At 49.5% G+C, this 21,501-nt stretch overlaps 1 protein-coding gene and 1 long non-coding RNA gene across 2 annotated transcripts; one reads left to right on the top strand and one right to left on the bottom strand.

Moving 5' to 3' along the window:
* The first annotated feature begins 9,012 nt into the window (after positions 1–9,012).
* Positions 9,013–10,578, top strand: LOC120671326. The gene is made up of 2 exons (XR_005673592.1): positions 9,013–9,106; positions 10,061–10,578. It is a non-coding gene; the product is annotated as an uncharacterized LOC120671326 (long non-coding RNA).
* Positions 10,579–10,891: 313 nt separating this feature from the next.
* Positions 10,892–11,697, bottom strand: LOC120671325. Its single transcript, XM_039951629.1, has one exon. The coding sequence runs from the start codon at positions 11,516–11,518 to the stop codon at positions 11,189–11,191; it is 330 nt and encodes a 109-aa protein (XP_039807563.1). The 5' UTR covers positions 11,519–11,697; the 3' UTR covers positions 10,892–11,188.
* Positions 11,698–21,501: the final 9,804 nt, after the last annotated feature.

Here is a 21,501-nt window from a genome sequence, read left to right as displayed (position 1 = left end):
ATTGTGGCCCAGACTGCACGAGGCAGAACCTCTGTGTGTTGCTACTAGTGGATCCCGCTGCCGGTGTCTTTCTTTTCTTTTCTACTTTATGAGCTAGATGGGCATCCTCCTGCACGATAGCCCCATTGACTAACTCGCTGAAAGTATTGGACTTGAACATCGCCAAGCGATCCTGGAGCTTACTGCTAAGCCCCTGCCCGAAACACGCCTGCTTCTTCTCATCCGTGTCCACGTGGTACCCAGCGTACTGTGAGAGTGTGTTGAAATTCTGGGCATATTGCATTACACTGTTGTTGCCCTGCTTTAGGGCCAAGAACTCCGTGAGCTTCCTCCTGATCACTCCCGCTGAAACGTGATGCGCCCTGAATGCTTCCTTAAACTGGGCCTAGGTCAACCGAGTGCCCTCGGGGAACATGGCCATGTGATTGTCCCACCAAGTGCGTGCGGGACCCCTGAGCTGCTGGGCTGCAAATCCTGCCTTGTCCCCATCATTGTACGGGTGCAGGGTGAACTTAGACTCAATGGTCCGGAGCCAGCTATCTGCTTCCAGTGGCTCATCCGCCTTATGGAAGAGCGGTGGCTGGGTGTTCAGAAACTGCTCATACCCAGGGACAGCTGGCTGGTGGTGATGCTCATGCCGCTGCGCTCTACAATCTCCCGGAGGAGTGCCGTCTGCTCGTCGCGTCCGGTGAGCATGGCCGCAATGGCCTGTGCCAAATCAGGAAGGTTCGGGGGTGCTGCCATTCTGCAATTAACCATTACAAGATTAGTCCCATCATCCGGGTTAATTAAAACAATCCTGATAGTAACTAATCTTTCAATACATGACACATTGCAGAATGTATAGCTTTAAAAACAATTCAGTGTAATGCTTGCAGGCGGGGCCAGGCGGTTCGATCGGCTCAACCAGTCGGTCTGACCGATCTGCCCTGATCCAGCCGAAAAATATATGGCGGACCGTCCAGTATACCAGGGCGGACCATCCGCTTTACAAGAATCAAACTAATCGGACCATCCGCTGAGCTTCTGCAGACCACCCGCTTTACAAAATGTCAACCCAACTCAGTTTTCAGATGGTTCTGTGTGTTTTTTTTTCTTTAATGGCCTGCGGACCGTCCGCGTGTTATGACCGGACTGTCCGCAGGACACGTTTTGAACTACCAGACACTGTCTTTGGCCCGGCCGATGACACTTCTGTAACGCTTCACGGCAAGTCTATGAAACCTTACGACCCGAACTTCGTCTACAAAAGTCCTTAGGGCCATAAACTCACACCTCTATCAATTTCTAGGGAAAAATCCCAAAAACATTACATAAATATGATGCATGCTCGCCCTACGCAAAAATTCATTTTTATATTTTTGGAAAAACTTGAAATTAGTCATGCCTGTACCGCCCTCGGTGCGTTTCGGCTCTGATACCAGCTGTGACAGAACCGCCAAATTAAAACTCTAATTAAGCATAATGGTCGTCATTTGAACTCATCGGGCGCATTAGCTTAACGGCTTAATTTGGCGATCCTTTCTCAACCCACGTCCCGATCGAAACAACACTGATAGTCCCACGCGAAGGTGGGCGCAGATGGTACAAACACGACATACGTTCGAAAATACAACAATATACATAAGACTCGACCTTGAGTTTTACAAACTAAGTTTGAATACATACATAACCTATAAACTTTACAATACCGAAAATAAGGTCCGAATAGAGGAGAGGATCTACAACTACCAAAGAGTACTCGAGGAGATCCCTAACTAAGCGTCGGGCTCCACAACCTCCCATCCCTCTGCATCACGATGGATGAACTTAACGCAGCAGGGACAGAAGTCGACATCCGGGTGTCCTGAAATAATTGTGGCAACAAACCCTGAGTATACTAATACTCAGCAAGTCTTACCCGACCATGGGTATACATAGCCCCTATCTAGATATGCACGGCTTTCTGGCAAGTGAGTTGTTTTGCAGAAAAACATCAATAGTTGGATCCTTACTTTCAATGTTTTAGCCACATGTTCTATATAGAAAGACTCTCATCTAATGGTGGCCTATCTACAACAATCATGTTGGAGCATTACAATAATGATTCAAAGTAGTTCCATCATTTATCACTAACATTTCTAATTCATTTCTACAAGGCGACAAAGAGATCAAGGCCCTCATAACCGCGAGACACGGCGAATCGATCCGATTTAACCTTGCAAGGTAGACCTAACCAACACGGCACGCAAAAGCCCCATCGGACCCTACGCACCGACCTTTCCCCTCCCCGCCTCGAACTATAGGACCGCCCCACCATCATATGGTCAGTCGAGCTCAACGTGAGACCACCAAAAATAAACATATGCATCCCCATTTCTCCGCGACTACTCGACTACCCTAGTAGGTGAGATGGAGTCCTGTACTTTCGAGGTGAGGCAGTACTCGGCTTACCGATTTCGACTACCTACTACTCCCGGCATACGGCTAGTACAATTCAATCCCCGATCAGCACTGCCGACAACGTTCGGTCCTTAATCGACACAGACTGGACTAAGACACCCAGGAGCCCTGTCCTGCTGCCATACCTATACATTGTCAGAACTTCCCCGTCCGGTCTCACATTATCCATTTATCTCAAATCATACTCAATATATATGTACTGAAATGGCCATAGATCATATACCTCGCGAGTAACCGGAAATTACTCGACTTCTAATCATCTTATATCTCGCGAGTGGCAGTAGAGCACTCGTCTTCTACCAGAACCCATTAAGCATAGCACCTCTATTGTCCTATACATTTTTAGTATAACTCAAGGAGACCTAGGGATCAAGCAACTAGGGTTTCAAATAATTCCTAAACCTAATGCACAAATAATAGAGACATATAAAGGTGTCATAGTTTGAAATAATCGGATGTGCACCGGGGCTTGCCTTCGTGCTGCTGCTCAGAGCTAGAGTCAGACGGACCTTGGGTCGGGTTCTCACGCCTCTCCTCCTGGGCTTGCTCCGGCTGCTCCTGGGGCGCCGCAATCACCTCGAACACGACGTCCTCAACGGTGGATGCTACACAAATGCATATGAAATAATTGAGTGCAGCTCAATGATGCAACTATTATACTTCAACTGAGATGCCTTAAGGACTGTCCGCGCCCAAGTGGCGGATCGTCCGCAGTACAACTCTGCCGACCCACCAGAACCAACTACCTCTTTGGACAAATTTCAATCTATACGGCGGACCGTTCGCTCCAACATAGCGGACTGTCCGCAGTTTAACTCTGCAATACCACCAGAGGCAACGATGCCTCTGGACGAAATTTTAATCTCTACTGCGGACCGTCCGGCCCACCTTGGCAGACCGTCCGCAGTTCACTCTGCCAATTGCACCAGAGACGATAACGTCTCTGGACAAAATTCTAGACTATACGGCGGACTGTCCGCTCTCCAATAGCGGACCGTCCACAGTTCAACCCTGCGAACCCCACCAGAGACAACATCGTCTCTGGACAAACTCTATCCTAACTTGCGAACTGTCCGCCCCCCCCTGAGCGGACCGTCCGCGGTTCGTCTTTTTAACATCGCCCGACAGGCGGCAGCAAGCTCGGCGGCGGCGGCGGTGGCCGTTCACCGGCGCCGGCGGCGCACCACGGAAGGGGAAAAAGGCCGGGGAGCACAAGGAACTCACCACGAATCCATTCCCGCGGTCGGTTCGGGCGGAGGATGGCCGGAGAAGCGGATCGACGGTGGAGCAAGCTTCAAGCGGCTCCAATGGTGACCGGCGGCGGTTGGGGCGATTCCGGCCGGAAGAAGCCGAGCTGGGGGTTGGGGAAGGTGGAGGAGGTGCCGGGGAAGGTTCTCGCGCGAGGAATCGTAGTATGGTGGCCGGAGGAGGGAGATCGACAGAAGGGGGCGACGGCGGCGCGAGCGCTCGAGCGGAGCTCGTCACTGGTCGAAGAATGAAGAAGAGGAAGAGGATATGACAAGCGAGTCCCACAACCAGGACAAATATCTAGGCATTATTTTGGCGGACCATCCGCCGATTCCTAGCGGACCGTCCACGAGGGTGTTACACAATGCCTCTCTCTGAGAGCATCGAGCCACAGGAGTTTAGCTTCAGCTTGCACTGCTCACATAAAGGGCTTCTAGCCTTGTACAGTTAACAGTCTCACCATGTTCACGGCATCTCATTAGCTTCTCTGATTGCTTTCACCAGGTAAACACTAAAATACTCCCGGAACAGCAACGGCGCAGGTAGGCACGCACCGATCGATCATGAGATCTGATGCGGGCGATCTCGAGAGCCTGAGGGGGATTAAGTGATTAACTACGCGCAGAGGACGACCTGGGAAGCGGCTCTCCACGCGGCGAGGACAGGAACAAAATTATAGTACCTGTACTGGTGCTCCCTCTTTTGCCCTGCCTTTAGGCCATGCTGCGCCGGTTTGGTTGGGAAGTAAGACCGACTCCAGCAAGGCAGTGTAAAATTGTAAGGCAAAGTAGCATTTGACTCGCGTGAACAGTAAAGATTCGATTTGTAAAAATTTGGTCTCTCCAACAACGAAAGCAGTCACCGCGACGCAAAAACCACGGAGAAGAGGAGGGGCAGCGCCGCATACCGCGCGGGGAAGGAGGAAGGCGGATTGAGAGGGGCGCCGGCCAGCCCATCCGCCGGCGGAGCTCGATTCGGTGGCGGCGGAGCTCGAATCGGCCGCTCCGCCCCTGGTCCTCCACCTCCTCCACTGCCACCAAGCTCCCCGTCGCCCTCGTCCCCAAACCCAAACCCCAGGCCGCTTCCCCCTCCGCGCTCCCGGCCTCCACCGACGCCGCGCTCCCGGCCGCGAGGGCGGCGAGCTCTTCACCGCATCTTCAAGCTCGACCGCAGAGGAGCTCGGCCGCGGGGCTCGGTGCAGAGGAGGGAGAGGAGGAGCAACGCCTCGCCTCCCTCCTCCCCGTCGAGCGCCGTGACGCCGCCGCCATGGAGGGCCCCCCGTCGAGCGCCGCGACGCCGCCCCCGTCGAGCGCCGCAAAGCCGCCGCCGTGGAGGAGCTTGAATTGGAGGAGAAGGAGGGCGCCGTGACGCCGCCGCCGTGGAGGGGCCGGCGATGGAGGGAGCCAGAGATGGAGGGAGCCGGCTGATAGTGGAGGGGCGGCGCGCCGACGGACCTGCCTGGCCCCGCCGGCCGCTCCCCGCTGAGGCCTCGCCTCGCCGAGCCGGCCGTGATCCGCGATTTGCCGCGAGTTGGAGGTGAGGGAGGAGGCCTCGCGGCGCGGAGGTGAGGTTGGAGGAGGCGCTCCCTCCCGGCCCCCCATGGACGGCGGCGGAGGCGATGCCTCAGAGGAGGGAGGGAGCGCATTTTAGCTCGCCTCTCTCCTCCTATACAAAATGCATCCCGTGTATGCCTGCTCTGTTGGAGAGCGTTTCGTGATGCACAGTGCCAATTGGTGTTGCAAAAATAACAATGCCTCCTCTTATTAAAGTCAGTCTAAGCACAAGCATGTGTCCAGCTGCAAGCCTGCAGGCTGCAGGGCATGCACGATCTCCTGTAATCTGAAGGATAGCTCAGCTGCTGTGCAGTTCTTTGCATTCTGAACGAGTGATTTCTCTCTCCCGGTTGGTCCTCTGTGACGACGACAAGGCCACGCATTTCCTGTTCATCTGTGGAATGTTTTTTTTTTAAAAAAAAAAGATTCATCTCGCAACAGGCGAGCAGCGCCATGCTGGACCGGGAGGCAAGTGTTTTTAGGCTTGGCCCAGCTATTAGTCTGGGAGTCCCTCGCGGGCATCCATTTCTTGTAATCTACGTGTAATTGGGGATTGCCAGGCCCGTCCCTGTGGGTGTGCAGCAGGTTCGACCGAACAGGGCCCCCAATTCCAAGGGGCCCCCAAATTCTCAGGCAACAGCCCATTAGGTCAGCAGGTTCTTGGTATTAGACAATCAGCCCATGTTTCCTTGTTGCTGGTGCTCGATTGCCGATTGGCCTTTTCCGCGGCCGCAGCGACGTCTCGCCTTCGATCACACAGCTCGGCAGCTCGCACATCGTCGCGATTAGGGCCGGCTGCCGCCGGCTCCGCAGCGCAGGCCGTAGGGTAATTGGGAATCGCCGCGACGCAACGACGGCACACCATCTCGACGACTTGACCGGCTGACTCCGCAGTCCGCACGACCGCATGCCCGCAGGCTCTAACTCTACGTAACGTAAGTCACTGCTACTTTCTGGTTACTGCTACTAATGCTAGTCTTCCACAACCACACGTCATTATACTTCTTTTGTTTAATGGATAAATGATGATTATGATTTATGAATGAATCGATAATTGATTGATGTTTTGTATATGTGTGCACCAGTTGATCTAGGTGTTTATTGTCTCAAGACCAAATCATGTTTCAGTGTGCAGACATTCGAGAAGCTCTACTTCAGGTATTTGCTATTGATAATGTTTTATTGTTAATGACATAATTCCTTCGGTAATATCAAGTTTTAACACACACATTGTTTCTTCTAATTTCAGGTATCTGATGTTGAGAATGATGTGAAAACAAGCAGTGAGGCTAAAGGTTTAGCAAATAATGAACTTGGAGAGTATGAATTTATAGTGGCAACGGTCATTTGGTATGAAGTATTATATGCTATTAATTTAGTAAGCAAAAGTTTACAAACAAAGGATATGCTTATAGATGTTGCTATCGAGAAAGTGCAAGGGCTAATTTCTTTCTTCAAAAGGTACAGAGAAACATGTTTCTTAGAGGCACTGGAGGTAGCTAAAGGAATTGCCCTTGACATGGATATTGGTACAACCTTTCGTAAGAAACGTGAAATTAAAAGAAAGAGGCAATTTGATGAGAACCCAGATGAAACAAATGCAGCTTCCACTCAGTCTGCAGAGGAATCATTTAGAATCAACTATTTTCTATCCATTGTTGATCAAGCTTACAACAAGATTTGAACAATATCAGGGGTATCAGAAAAATTTTGGCTTCCTATTTACTTCTGACACATTGCAGTCATTGGATAACAATAGTTTGAAATCTTCTTGTGAAAATCTTGAGACTGTCCTTACAAGTGATGGAAAATCTGATATTGATGCTAATGAACTGTATTTGGAGTTAAAGTTTCTTCAAGATTTCATTCCTAGAGAAAGTATGGGCCCTGTTGAAATTTTGAAGTTTTTGAAGCGACATGATTGCTTTCCCAATACAACTATCGCTTATAGAGTTCTATTGACCATTCCTGTGACTGTTGCATCAGCAGAACAAAGCTTTTCAAAATTGAAGCTACTGAAGTCTTACTTGCGTTCTACAATGACGCAAGAAAGGCTTAATGATTTGGCCATGATAGCACTTGAGAGTGATATATTGGAAAAGATTGATTATGAGTCTATCATTGAAAATTTCATTTCAAGAAATACGAAAAGAATGATGCTATTCAAGTAAAGATTATGCAGGCAAGATTAAATAGGTATGACTTATGTTTCCTGATGCTATTTCAGATTACAATGTATACGTTAATTTTATGTTATATTTTGCTAGTCAAGTAAGTAGGCCCCACTCTAGACATTTGTACAGGGCCTCCATTTTTGTGGGGACGGCCCTGGGGATTGCAATCTACGTGTAATTGGGGTGTTGTAAAACTCTTGCTTCCTTCTTAATACAATGATACGCAGCTCTCCTGCGTATTCGAAAAAAAATTAGTCTGGGAGTACCGGTAGTAGTAGCCTGGGCTAAGTAAGACGGCAGAATGACACCTGTCGCTTTTCGGGCTTTTGGCCCAGAAAGGTCCGCTAACAACTGCTAGGTTCACTTGGGCTTTTGGGTTGGACCCTCCTGCGTCCACTCGGTCCGTCGTCCTATAAGGCGCACATCGTTCGGAAACCTGTGGCCGGGCCCATGTATGATCGCGCCTGCGTGATGTGCTGATCCTGGGCCCAGTGCCCCGGGGAGAAGTGGCCCATGCTTCCATAAAAGCCCAAGCCGTCGTGGATACCACAAGCCATTTGCAGCCTGTTAGACTGTTACTGGAAGAATGGCCTGGCACGTTTCAAAAGCAGGGGATTTCACTGCTGGCATGATGCTCTCTTCTTCCTTCCTCTCTTCTTTCCCTTTTTTTTTTGCCCAATGACGATGTTCGCTGCTTTTACGCAACCGGGACACTATGAAATCCCCGTAGAAAAGACAGCGCTTTACTCCCGGGAATAAAAAAACACAAAACGAAAGGAAGCACAGAGTGCTTACATACGAGTACTACTGTGGAAGCCTTGTCCGAACGCGCCGACGCGCCTCCCCAACTGGCCTTGCTAGGGATGAAAATGGTCGGGAAAAGACTAACCATTTTTGTTTTCATATTTTAATTCGGAAACGGGAGTGGAAATGGGAACTCTTGGTCGGAAAAACGAAAACGATTATGCGGAATATCGAAAACGGTTCAATACGATCGGAAAGCATGTCGATTACGGGCGGGAACCGGTACTCAAAAGCGGTAATACTAACCACTTCAAATGTTCGACTCGACATAATGGTAACAACCATACATAATATAAAGGCAAATAGTACTATAGTCTAAAGATAATCTCGTGACTGCTTCTGCTTTACTAGGACTCTTATCTTTTCGGCCTAATTTGGAAGCCCAAATCCCTGCAGGGATCCCCGTCGATTCCCGGGGTCGGCAGGCCATGCGAAATTTTTCCACACGAAGCCCATCATGCGCTTTTGGAAGCCTTGTGGGTGGGGTTTTTTTTTTACCCGGGTAAGCCCAATTTCCCCGTAGAAGCTGGCCCGGCCTCTAGATAACGGGCGGCGCTCCCCCTCCCTCGTCTCGCTCGCGAGTCACGCGACTCCGCGAGGAGAACGCCGCCGCCTGGATCTCCTCCTCCTCCCTGCTTCTCCCTCCGCTGTTCTTGCAGCCAACTCCTCCTTCGCATAACTGTCCATTCTCCTCTCTCAAAAAAAAACTCCTCCTTCGCATTAGGTGATTCCCCTCTCCCTGTCCCCCTGCATCTCCTTGCCCCCACGCTAGGGTTTCTCCTCTCCTCACACCTTTTCTTGCAGATCCTGCAAAAAAATCGCAGTCGGGGGAGCCCTACGGTGGCTGTGAGGGACCCGACGTTGAGCTCCGGGGCCACTTCGTCGGTATGTACGCACTCCTCCTCCGCATCGCTCCCCGCACGCACATGCACCTGGGCACACGCGCCTCCACAATTTTGCTTCGTAGGCTCTCTAGTCTCTACTGAGGATTAATTAATGTTTCTGAACAAAGCCTTTTTGCATGCATGACGAGCTGATTCCTGTTAATTAGACATGCATTACGAGCTGGAAAGGTTGCTTAATCTAGCTAGTTGGGTCAGATCTTTGATTCGAGTTCTTTGTTTATATCATCACATTCTTGCTCATCGATCCTGTCCTGACTGGAATGTCCTGAGTCCAAGGTTGATAATAGCTTTTGTTCTTTTCATTTTTTTACATTACAGCTTCATCTATAGTCTGCCAGCTGCCAGGAAGTTCTGTTTTCTTGTTTTGATATGTATAATTTAGAAATGTAATTCTCACTTTGGTGCAGCCTAATCTGATTACAGCATATGCAAGTTGATTATGTAGTTCCTTATGGAATTAATTCCCCAAAGAAAAGAACTTTTTTCGTTGTTGCAAATGTTTGGTATATTCCTTCCTAATGTCCGTCAATGAGTATGAAACGCTCTGGTTATGTATGTGGACTGGGTATGATGGTCCGGAACATGGTTCAGACTCACCTAAATGAATATTTTGAAATGAAATCTGTAGATCAGACGTAGGCATTAAAGAACCAAGCTGAGAGGTTGAATCAGCTGGCACTGCAGGAGCAGAAGCGTCACTTCCTGTTATAACTCAATTATGCAGATATGCATAATAACATCTTCAGTTTTCTGATATAGATGCCTCTGACACCATCTTTGATTAACAAATCTACTGGTGATCAAAGTCTAATACACCAGATATGCATAATAACTTTTTTAATCTTTCTGCTTGCGTGAAATGTTAAACTTTAATATTTATTTTTCGAAAGATAAACTTTAATATTTACAACCTTCTGTTTCTATTTGTTCAAAGATCTGTTGATGTTACTCTGACAACACATATAATTCTCTCCGTGATGCATATATCTTCCCACATATTCTTGTCTTGAGGCAGATTTTGGTAACCACCTGTATTCACTAATGCTAGCAGTATAAAAACAATCATAAATTTGATACTTATTATTTGCTTCATCTTTTTAAATCTCACTGATACACCTGTGTGGATCATGACAGGCAAGGAAGAATGCTGCTATATTCGACAAGTAACAAGGATGAATGATGAATCAGAAATCTCAACTCTTCCATTTTTTGGATGCATTCTCCTGAAGGGAATCGATCTATTTTGGTGTCAGTTTCATATGCTGCTGAAAGCACTAGGAGGACGTAGTGCTTGAACGATATTGTATTCTAGTTACGCCCATCTCTGTTGGATGATGGCATGAATAGATTGGCGGTAGTCTACTCTATGATCTCAACGTGCTCCTGAAGCCTGAATTCATGATGCAACAAATTTATTATGATTTTATCAAGCATTTTATGTGTTTTTCTGAATTTTCAGAGCAGCTTTTTTATTTGTTTGAATTTTCTAGTATTTTCTTGAATTTCCTTGATTTTTCCATGGGCAAACAATCCCCTTCCTCCCAAATCAGGCGCGGGGATCACCAGCCCGCAGGGGAGGGAGTGCCCCAAGGGTGGGAGCGACAGGTATTTCCCCGCGGGGGGCGCCTTGCCCCGGGACATCACCCCTTGGTTGCCAAACTAGCCCTTCGGGTTCTAGAGTTACCCCGCGATTTTTTTTCCTTCGTCGCAGCGTAAAAGACTAGTGCTAGTAGTAGATTTTTTTTTTTGTTCAGAAGACGGTGGATAAACAGAGGAGATCCTCGCCGAGGAACAGAAGGGAACATGTTTCGGTTGCTGTCGGCGAATCAAAACCCCCCAATTTCTAGGGTTCATCACCGCCGCCGCCAATCTGTACTGCCCCGATTACACTGTGGGAACCCGTCGCATTGGACCATCCCTAGATTATACTATTACTACCGCAATTGCTATACCACAATTCATCAGTTTTTTGCTGCACAGAGCTCTCAGCAGATCATACAATTACGCTTACGCGAGAGGGGAGAAAACAAAAAAAAAAGGTCATAGAGCGATTGATTTGGTCCTACGCGATGGCGATGGCGATGGCCGCGTCCCGCTGCGGGCGCGGGGGCGCGGCGGCGGGCGGCGGCGAGGGCGGCAGGCGCGCGTTGAAGTTCCGGTACCGGAAGGCCGCGGCGGGGTCGGCGCACGCGTCGTCGTCGTCGCCGCCGCCCTCGTCGAAGTTGAGCGCGTAGCTCAGCGCGTCGTACCGGAACTCCCCCGCGGCCGCGCCCCGCCGCCGCCACCGCGCCCTCTCGGCCCCGGCGCCGCTCCCGCCGCCGAAGCAGCAGCACACCGTGGTCCGCAGCCGGTGCCCAAGCTTCGACGGGGACGACGGCGGCGACGCGTCCATGGATCTCGTCGCCAGTGCCTGGCTGATGGATATCCCCCTCTGTCTCTCTCGATCGGACGCCTTGCTCTGCCCTGGGAGAGTGCGCGCGCTGATGGATGCTTGCTGCCTGCTGCGATTTGGGAAGAAGAAGAAGAAGCGAGGAGACGCGTCGCGTTGTGAAGTGTGCAGTGGGTTTGGGATGGAGGGGCGGCGGCACGGTTAATAAGGAGGCGGGGTGGGCCTGTGGCGAGTTGCCGACGGGAGAAAGGACGGATAAGGACAGGCGCCCGGGACCGCGTGCGGTTTGGGGGTCCGCGGGAAGGCGACGAACAGAGTCAAGGGCACTCTGGGGATTTCCCGCGTCGGAGGGCCGTTTCGGATCGAGGCGGCCTGGCTGGCGCCATGGGGGCCACGCTGCCACCACCGCGGTGGAGGCGGAAGGGCGCGAGCAGGAGCAGCAACGGGTAACGGTCACAGGCGCGCACCACGTCAGCCACATGGTGGGGCGGCCGGCAGGGGCTCGCGCGGCGGATCAACGGCGCCCGCCCGCCGGAAACGCTGCGCGGCCTCGGCTGCCCAACCGGTAGTGCGCAGTGCGCTGCAGCAAAACCTTCTCTGCCTGCTTCCATCCGAGACAGACCGAACACAGAATTCGGAAGTTTGTGGCGTTTCATTCAAAAAAAAAAGTTTGTGGCTACTCTTGACTCGGCCCCAAAAAAGAATAATGTCGATAAAATATTTTTCTCTCTCTCGATCCACTTTACAAAAATCAGAAAATGTTCCTACATACTGTACTCCATACTCCATAGATATTTGCTGGGTGAGGGAAAAAAACGTAACTTCTCGTGTGGTGTTGGGGGAAAAAAATCTTACTGGCAGCAAGTGCTGTACACAAACAGACACGGCCATAATTTACTCCGCGCTCTTCTTGACACGCTAGACGCCCAGCTGACCAGCTTTGACCTTAGCTTGCCGCCTTGCCGTGCATGCTGTTCTAATTCTACTTCTACCTTGCAGTTGCAGCCACGTCAGATGTCCGAGACCGGTCGTCACTGGTCAGTGCCTTAACACGGCCTTTAATCTCCGCCTTAATATAATACCACACGCTTTTGACGCTTTGTGCAAAACTGGATATGGTTCCGTTCCATTCCATTCCGTGAGTGCCGAAAGCGATGGAACAGGCTGGGCCGGGCGGCCTTCTTCCTCCGTCCTCCCGTCCCGTCCGTCCCTCCAAAGGCCGAAAGGACGAGAGGGGAAAAGCGCTCACCTGCGGCTCATCCGCGTTAAGGCAAAAGAGGGAAAAGGGTTGGTATGAACACGGCCGGAACCGGATGCTCCGGGCGCCGAGGCATCGGACGGCGGAGGTGATGCGGCGAGGGGTTCGGAGCTTCGGGTGCCCGCTCGGCTCCAGCTTTCCGTGACGCCGACTCGGAATACTATCCAGTTGGTGGGGGGGGGGGGGGGGGGGGGGGGGGGGCGGATCGGCGCCTGGAACGGAGATTTGAAACACCAATAATGTCATGTCCCTCTCCATGCAGCTCGCAAAGCGGCGATGCGTGCTGGCGATGGACGGGGCGACGACGAGAGGCACGCGGGCTCGGCGGATTTGACAGATTCGCGGGAGATTCAAACTCTGTTAAAGATACATCACGCTAAGTTTACTTTTAATTCCTCCTTTTGAGATGGTTTTATCTGTTCAGAGAAGGAGCACAACCAGCTGAATAATAATTTAAGATCTACGAGAGGCGCGCGATGTCAACCAGCTGAACGCCGAAGTGCGATGTCCGTTCATCACCATCGTCAGCTCAGCTGAAACTGGAAGATAAGGATAGATCCTAGAGCTCGTGCGCGATAAGTTAGTATAATAATAATGGACTAATGGTCCATCGATCGTTGCTCAACGAACAACAGTCGACTTGGCTGCTTACTCGTTGTTGGTCCTCAGTGGTCGCGCTCGCACTCACGCACAAGATTGGGATTGATGCCTTTCTTCCTTGCATCGCAATCTATCCGTTCTATTTGATGGGAGCTAGAAAATTGATATTCGAGTCATAGGAGCCGCTGGCAATCAGCGATATGCTCGTATTGGTGATGTTATTGTTACTGTAATCAAAGATGCAGTACCCCAAATGCCTCTGGAAAGATCCGAAGTAATTCGAGCTGTAATTGTACGTACATGTAAAGAATTCAAATACGAAGATGGTATAATAATACACTATGATGACAATGCAGCAGTTATCATCGATCAAAAAGGAAATCCAAAAGAAACTCGAGTTTTTGGCGCGATTACCGAAGAATTGAGAGAATTGAATTTGATTGATGACGCCACGGGTGAATCCAATCCAGTCCTCCTCGAAATATTGTTCTTTAGGCCGTGTTTAGTTCTTTTTGCAAAAGAATCTTATCAATTTGAAGTAATAAATGAAGTCTATTTACAAAAAATTTTGCACAGATGGGTTGTAAATCGCGAGATGAATCTAATGATGCTAATTAATCCATGATTAATTAATAATTAACGGATGTTACTGTAGCATCACTGTTGCAAATCATGGATTAAGTAGGCTCATTAGATTCGTCTCGCGATTTACAGCCCACCCATGCAAAAAGTTTTGTAAATATACTTTATTTAGTACTTCAAATTAGCAAGATTCTTTCGCAAAATTTTGCGTTTTTGCGTTTACGGGGTGGGAACTAAACATGATCTTAGTTGTACTAGAAATCTTTGCGCAGGCACTGAGATTGACCATGGCTCAACATTGTAAGTGCTCACAAGTCAGAATTGGAGCAATACTAGTAGAAATATTGATGGATCATGGAACCATCATCAGGACAAAACAGTGGCAGACGAACTAGAGATCGGTGAAGTGGCGGACAAACAGTGGTGGATGCTTTGCCGCTATGGTGGGTCGGGTGGATGTTTTGCCACCCTTGTCGTGTTGCCGATCCTTGCACCCATGGTGTTGTAATATCCTGTTGCAGGTTGTAGTTGTGTTTGTGTCTAGGATCGCGGTATTGTCTATGTCCTCCCCGTTTTTTTCTTGCTATATTTGTTTTCTCCTTAATAGCCTCTGCTTGTTAAGGTTTGTACTGATCGTATTGCTTTCCTCTTAATGAAATACGTGTTCAGACACAGACACGTCAGCGGAAAAAAAGAAGTGCAGATTTTTCTACCTAATTGCTTGTTGGCTGTTGGCCCTGCCTGCCGCTTGCGCTCTGCGCCGGCCATGCGCTGCGCGGACGGCGGACCTGCTGGCCGGCTGGACCTGTGCCCCTACCGCCTGCCGTATTGCGCCGCCGCGCGCCCTGCCCGATAGCTCGCTGCTCCGGGCGCTGGCTGCTGGCGACTCGCAGGCTAGGATCAGGGTACGGGACGGAATCAGGCGCAGGCGCAGCCGCGGAACGGAACGAGCAATGGCGGCCACCGGCGCGAGCGGAGTAGGCAAGGCAAGGGCTGAATTGGATGGATGGGCCCAGCTACGCTCTTGCTTTCTTTGGAGCCCATGGATACAATTTTCGTACCCTGTCTCAGCCCCGCTGCCCCGTCTCAATCTGAAGTCTGAAAGACTTCCGGTTCCCGCTTTGATTTTTTTTTTGGCAATCATCATCTCCGATTGGGCCTAAAGGCAGCCCATAATCTTTCATGTTCTTTTGTTCCCTGATTTTTTTTTTATCAAAGCATACCTGTATTAAACGTTAAGGAAGACGTACAAAGACCAAGACAACAGGTACACCATACAAGGATACATGAGATAACTGTATCACCCATTTTGCACAAAGGGCCTCAACAAAAAAGAAATTACATTCAGGTACCCAGACCCCTGTGCACTGAGAGCTCTAGAAATCCCCACCAACAGGGATCGCCGGCTCCGGCCACCGCCGCCCAGATCGGAGGGAGCACCATCGCGCAAGCGCTTTGATAGAAGCCGCAGTAGACATTCGTTCCTAGGAACGAGATGAGGCTGTCGCCGAGAAGCTCGTTGGCCGGGGCCGCACCCCGAGCACCCTCGATCTCGGATCAAACCTCGCCGCCGATGACGACCGCCACCGCGGGAACCTCGAGCTCGATACAACCACCCGTCTTCCGCAAAACCAGCAACCACCACCGTACCTTCAAAGTAGAAAGCCGGCGCCCCCATCGCCCCTCGAGGACAACGAGCCACCGCCGACAGACTCCTGTACAGGGACTCCACGCGGGGAGACCCTCCTCCACGAGCTCACCGCCGGCACCGGAGTGGAGCACCGATGAGGCGAGGCAGAGCTCGAGAGGACCTTATTCCTTGACGCCGCCGCCGCCGTTGCCTCAACGCCGCCGCCGGAAACATAACCCTAACCCTAGGACTACTTGGAGTACCACCCTCGACCGGGAGGAGCACAGCGGTCTCCACCACCTCGCGAAGCCCAAAGGGCCATCGGAGGTGAAGAAGACCGCCGGCCCCGCCCGCCGGCGGGGACCGATGCCCTTGCTTTCGCCGCTCTCAAATAGAGGAGAGACCAGAGAGTTCGGGAGAAAGAAAAGAGCGAGGCGACCGGTGCGGTGAGAACAAAAGAACAGCGGAATAGCATTTCGGAAACCGAGGCATCTCTAACAGATTACTCATTCCTCTCCCGAGTACTAAAAAAATTGATGTTTTCATGATGGATATGCTCCAACAGATTACCAATCCGATCTCCATTACCTATAAGTTTTTGGTAATCACTAAAACACACCTCTCTCTCACCTAAATGAAGGAGATTTCCCCTCTACCCTATTATTGGTGATTGGATTTTGGTAATCTGCTGCAGCAACCATTACCTAAAAAACAAAAGTAGCTATTGGTAATAGAGCAAATATTTAAAGTATGAGGTATAAGTAATCTGTTGGAGATGCTCTAAACTTGTGCTCCTATGTTGTAGACTTGTAATGCATTTCTGCTCATCCAAAAGCAAATATTTTGGCTAGATTGACATTTGTGTTCTCTTGGCTCTCTGTGCAAGTGTGCATGCCCCTGGCCAGCAATACACACAAACTCAGAAGACGAAAAATGTTGAGCACCTATTCCTAAATTACTAAAGTTCCCCTTTGCAGAACAATGTTGTGCTACTTTTAATTTAGAGTAAAGTGCACCGCCGGCCCTTAAACTTTCTCCGCTGTGTCATCTCGGTCCACGAACTCTCAAAGTATGTTATTACCATCCCTAAACTCAGTTCGGGTCTCTAATTCCCCCATAACGGGTCCAGCTGATCTTATCTTTATGCAAATAACCCCTTGCTCTTTTGTTCTTTAATAGAAAGCACCATCAAGCATCAAGAATCGATCTGTTACGAGAGATGGATCGTTTCGCTCCCCGCCGCCATCGCTTCGTCCCCCGACCGCGACTCCTCCGTGCGTGATATCAATCGCTTCGCTCGCTGCCGCCATCGCTTCGTCTCTCGCCCGGAACTCCTCCGCACGTGACCATGGCGGCGCGATTGCGCGGCAAAGGGTATCCTGCGCCAGTCTACGGTGAGTTCCTCCACCCCTAATCACGTTGTGTGCGTGCGATGGTTCCGTTGATGAGCGTTAGGGTCACTTGAACTAGAGCACCAGTATTTGTACAATTTCTGATGGTGAGAGGAAGATAGGTTGTTACTAATTCTTGCACATTAGCTAGTTAGTTATGCATGCTGTTTCTCTGTTTTGCATGCGGACGTACTAGCTAGTTATGCATGCGGACGTGTTAGTAATTCTTGCATGATGGACACGCGACAAAGCCGCAAGGAGGAGCAGCACGATCCTGATCTCTGCTGTTTTTCCGTACAATAAAATGAGAAGGAACACAACAGAAAAGCTGCTAAGTTGTACGCAACACCAAAAATCATTATGTCCAAGTGATAGCGTGTGTTTTCTTGCTCTATGGATTCGTCCTCCGGCGAGCTCGTGTCCTCGACGCCGGCGTACATCGCCGGGTTGAGGTCTGACATAGGCAGGGTTTTATTTCCCAACCGGAAACCGGTTACCGCCGCCCTCCGGTACCGGTTTACCGGACCGGTTAGGCCGGTAACCGGTGGAAACCGGTTGAATTCAAATCCAAATTCAAATAAATTCAAATTTTCCCGTGCAACCGGTTCCGACCGGTTTACCGGCCGGTTTGACCGGTTTACCGGCCGGTTTGACCGGTTTGAAATTCAAAAGCTCCCGTGCAACCGGTTTACCGGCCGGTTTTACCGGTTTACCGACCTGTTTGACCGGTTTACCGGCCGGTTTAACCGGTTTGATCGGTGGGCCTTCATGGGCCGGCCCATTTTTTTCTTTTTCTTTTTTGATTTAACTTTAAATTCTCACAAACTATACTAAATGAATGAATTTTTGAGAAAATTTGACACCATTAGATTCATCACACCTTGAAGTATTTTTAGGAATTTTTTGGGAATTTTTCATTTTTTGAATTCAAATTTAAAATTTGAATTTTGGCCGGTTGAGTACCGGCCGGAACCGGAACCGGACCGGACCGGTTTGACCGGTAACCGGTCAAACCGGACCGGTTCCCACCGGTTAGGTTAACCTTGGACATAGGTGGGGATGAATTGAATCGCTGCTAAACTATTTTAGGTGGCAATTTTTTCTATCAACAGGTTGGGTAGCATGGTTTTCATGATTCAAAATTCATTGTATATTTCTGTCAAATTCATTGTAATCACTTCAATTTTTGCCTTATATGTAATGGCATGCCATCCAATTTTTTGCATTATATGTAATCACTTCAATTTGTGTCGGTCATGTAGGTAACAGTGGGGATCAATTCAACATTAAGGTTCACCATGGGGGATTTTTTGTTGGTTATGGTGATATGAGAAGCTATGTGGATGAAAAGATCGACTTCTTTGATGATCTAGAGGCAGATACTTGGCCCTTGCTTTGGTTTGATGATTTTGTGGAGCAATTAGGCTACCAAACAAATGATAGGCTGAAGTTTTACTGGTTGTTGCCTGGGAAGACTTTAGCAGATGGCCTTAGGATCATCACACAAGACAAAGACACCAATGCCATGACTTCTATTGTGAGCAAGGTCAAGAACCTTGTAGTGTATTTTGATCATGATGACATTGCTGGTGGAATTAATTGGGATGACATTGTAGCTAATCTAGTAGCTGAGCTTCCTAAAGTGATGAGCCCACAAAAAGTGCAACATGTGTGTTGGGGACACCACCTTCGGTCCGGTTGCCGAAGGTGTGCGAAGACAGGAAGTCAAGGACTCTGAAGCCGATGCCAACAGCAAGCACGGAGGTGGCCCGTCTTCGCTTGTCTTCGGGTCGGAAGGCGAAGACAAGACACCAAGAACACTGAAGCCGATGCTAGGAGCAAGCGCGGAGGTGGCCCGTCTTCACTGTTCTTCGGGTTGGAACGCGAAGACAGGCAAAGACCAGGCGACGCCAGCATCAACGTAGTGCTCGTCCATCCCAGAAATATTCAGGGAATATGATCGTTGTAAGGGTGTAAAAGAGTAAGTATACATGGAAGGCATAACGCCACCTATAAATACCCCCTGTAATGTTCATTGATGGGACACATGGAATAGAGAGAGAGAGAATATTCACTACTCGAATCGTGTGCTTGTCCCTTACTGTTGTAGTGCCCGTCCATCCCGGAGACACTCTCCACCAATAGTTTGGCACCCACCCATCGGTTCGATACACCACATGGCGGCGACGAAGAAGAGAGGAACCACCGGAGCCACTTCGGAGGACACGACGACAACGACGACGACAACACCCTCGCAGGGCAAAGCGGCAGCAACACAGGCGAACGGGACTAGCAGCGACGGTATCTCCGTCGACGCCCTTGCAGATGGCCAGCTTGAAGTCAACCTTCTGGACCTCGGCGTCTCAGCCGAAGACATCACGCGAAGGGCTCAGCAGCAGGCCTTGGAAGCAGAACCTTCGGAGCCACAGATGACGACAACAGCGAAGGGGGAGCAGACCATGCTCACCGAAGCAGAGCGTCAAGAGCAGTACAACAAGTTGAGGGAGGAGGAGCTTCGCTGCAAGGCGATGCAAGAGAAGCTCCGTGCCTAGCGGCTGCAGCTCGAGAAATTGCAGGCACCACCACCGCAGAAGGAGATGATCGGGGTCAACCCGCAGCAACAAGAACCACCAAGGTTCCGCCCAAAGTCTGTGCCGGTCGAGGAGATCTCTGACCATTCTGAGTCAGACGGCGAAGAGCATTACCGAAGAAGGCATCAAAGAATATCACCATTGTCCGAAGAGCTGGAGGAGGTGTAGTGGCCTCATCGCCTCAACCCAGCAATATTGCCGCAGTTCGATGGGGAATCAGACCCCGAAGAGTTCCTCCTCAAATACGAAGCCACCATAGAAGCATCAGGAGGAGGTACCGCGTGTAAAGCGAAGGCGCTCGTCCTCGCATTGAAGGGCTTGGCGCAGTGTTGGTATGCAAACATCCCTTTAGGAACCATTCTGTCTTGGAAGCAGCTTCACTTCGAACTATGTGCAAGTTTCCACGCTGTGAGGCCCGACAAAGTCACATCCTGTGATTTTCACGATCTGAGGCAAGGTAGCATGACCTTGCAAGAATATCTTGAGAGCGCAATGAAGCTTCGCGCAAGAATATCTAATGTATGCTATGCACTACCAGCTGGAGCTGGAGTCTTTCAGGTGTTAGTCAAAGAATATCAGCACATTGTAGATCTCACAACCAAAATATGTGACTGCAGGAGCTGGCAACTAACTGGCATTCCTTGTTGTCATGCAGTCAGTTGTCTAAGACACGAGAGGATAGCACCTGAATTTGTTCAACCAAGCTGCTATTCACTGGATGCTTATAACAATGCATATGCCTATAGCATTTGGTCTTGCAGAGATAAGTCAGAATGGGAGAAAATAGATGCATATCAGGTCCTCCCATCAGTTTATGAGAAAAGGGTTGGTAGACCTCATAAGGCTAGGAAGAAGCAGCCTCATGAGGTACCAGGAAAAAATGGGCCAAGGTTATATAGGCATGGTGTGACAATGCACTGCAGCCATTACTCAGAAGGTGGTCATAATAGTGCTGGATGCAAACTCAAAAAAATGGGCTTAAGTGCAGAAGAAGCAAAAGCTTTAGTTGCCACAACACAAGCCACACTTCAGAGAGAGGCACACGAACAAGTAATGAGAGCAGCTGCTGATCAAATACCTTCTGAGCAAGTCACTGAAAATGTGATTCCATATTCAATTAACATTCCATCCACTCAACCACCACCATTTGAAGACATGACACAAGCTAGCACCACGGTGCTTTCTCAAATGCTTGGAGAGGTCAGATATTTAACTCATACATGCATTGTTGTCTTAATCCTAATATGAAAACTTCACTGACTCTATTTTCTAACACAGGAAAATCTAGAGAGCTCACTGTCACAATCTCAAGGGCCTCTACCAGATCCAGCCTTTATCCTATCTATCCAGCTAGTGGAAAGGCCAATTCCACTGAATACAAGCATAGTTGCAGGTCGGGCTGCATTAGCCAAGAAGAGGAAGGCATCCACAAGTGCGAAGACATCTTCCAAGAAGACAAGTGGAAGAGGAAGAGGAAGGACATCGTGATAATATGTAGTTAATGAAATGCTAGAACGCATCAGTATCTTGCGCTGGATGTTTTTGTGTGTTTTTGTTCTATGCACTATGTTAAGATATTACCTCTATGCACTATGTTAAGACATACTATGGTTGCTATGATGAGTGGTGACCGGCCGTGGAGTGCAGTGGATCATCTGTTACACTTTTGTTTGTTTCATTGCCGGTTTCGCATTAGCTCTGACATTGTTATTATTACGACTCTGATTTTTGATCACCTCACATATGTTACTGTTCATGGTGGTTGAGCTTATGAGCTTCACTTGGCTATCTGATGTTTGAGTTTAGTCGCAATTTAGTTTCTTATGGTTTTGTGTTTGTTTAGTTCTGAATCGTGCTCCCACCTATTTATCAATGATTTAGGGCTTAGTTCAGGGAAACCGTGCCATAGGAAAAGTGCTCCTCTCTTGTGTGCT

The sequence above is a fragment of the Panicum virgatum genome, chromosome 4N (genome assembly GCF_016808335.1).
Source record: "Panicum virgatum strain AP13 chromosome 4N, P.virgatum_v5, whole genome shotgun sequence".
Classification (NCBI taxonomy): domain Eukaryota; kingdom Viridiplantae; phylum Streptophyta; class Magnoliopsida; order Poales; family Poaceae; genus Panicum; species Panicum virgatum.
Note: the sequence above shows the minus strand (reverse complement) of the source record. Positions and strands in the feature narration are given on the sequence as shown.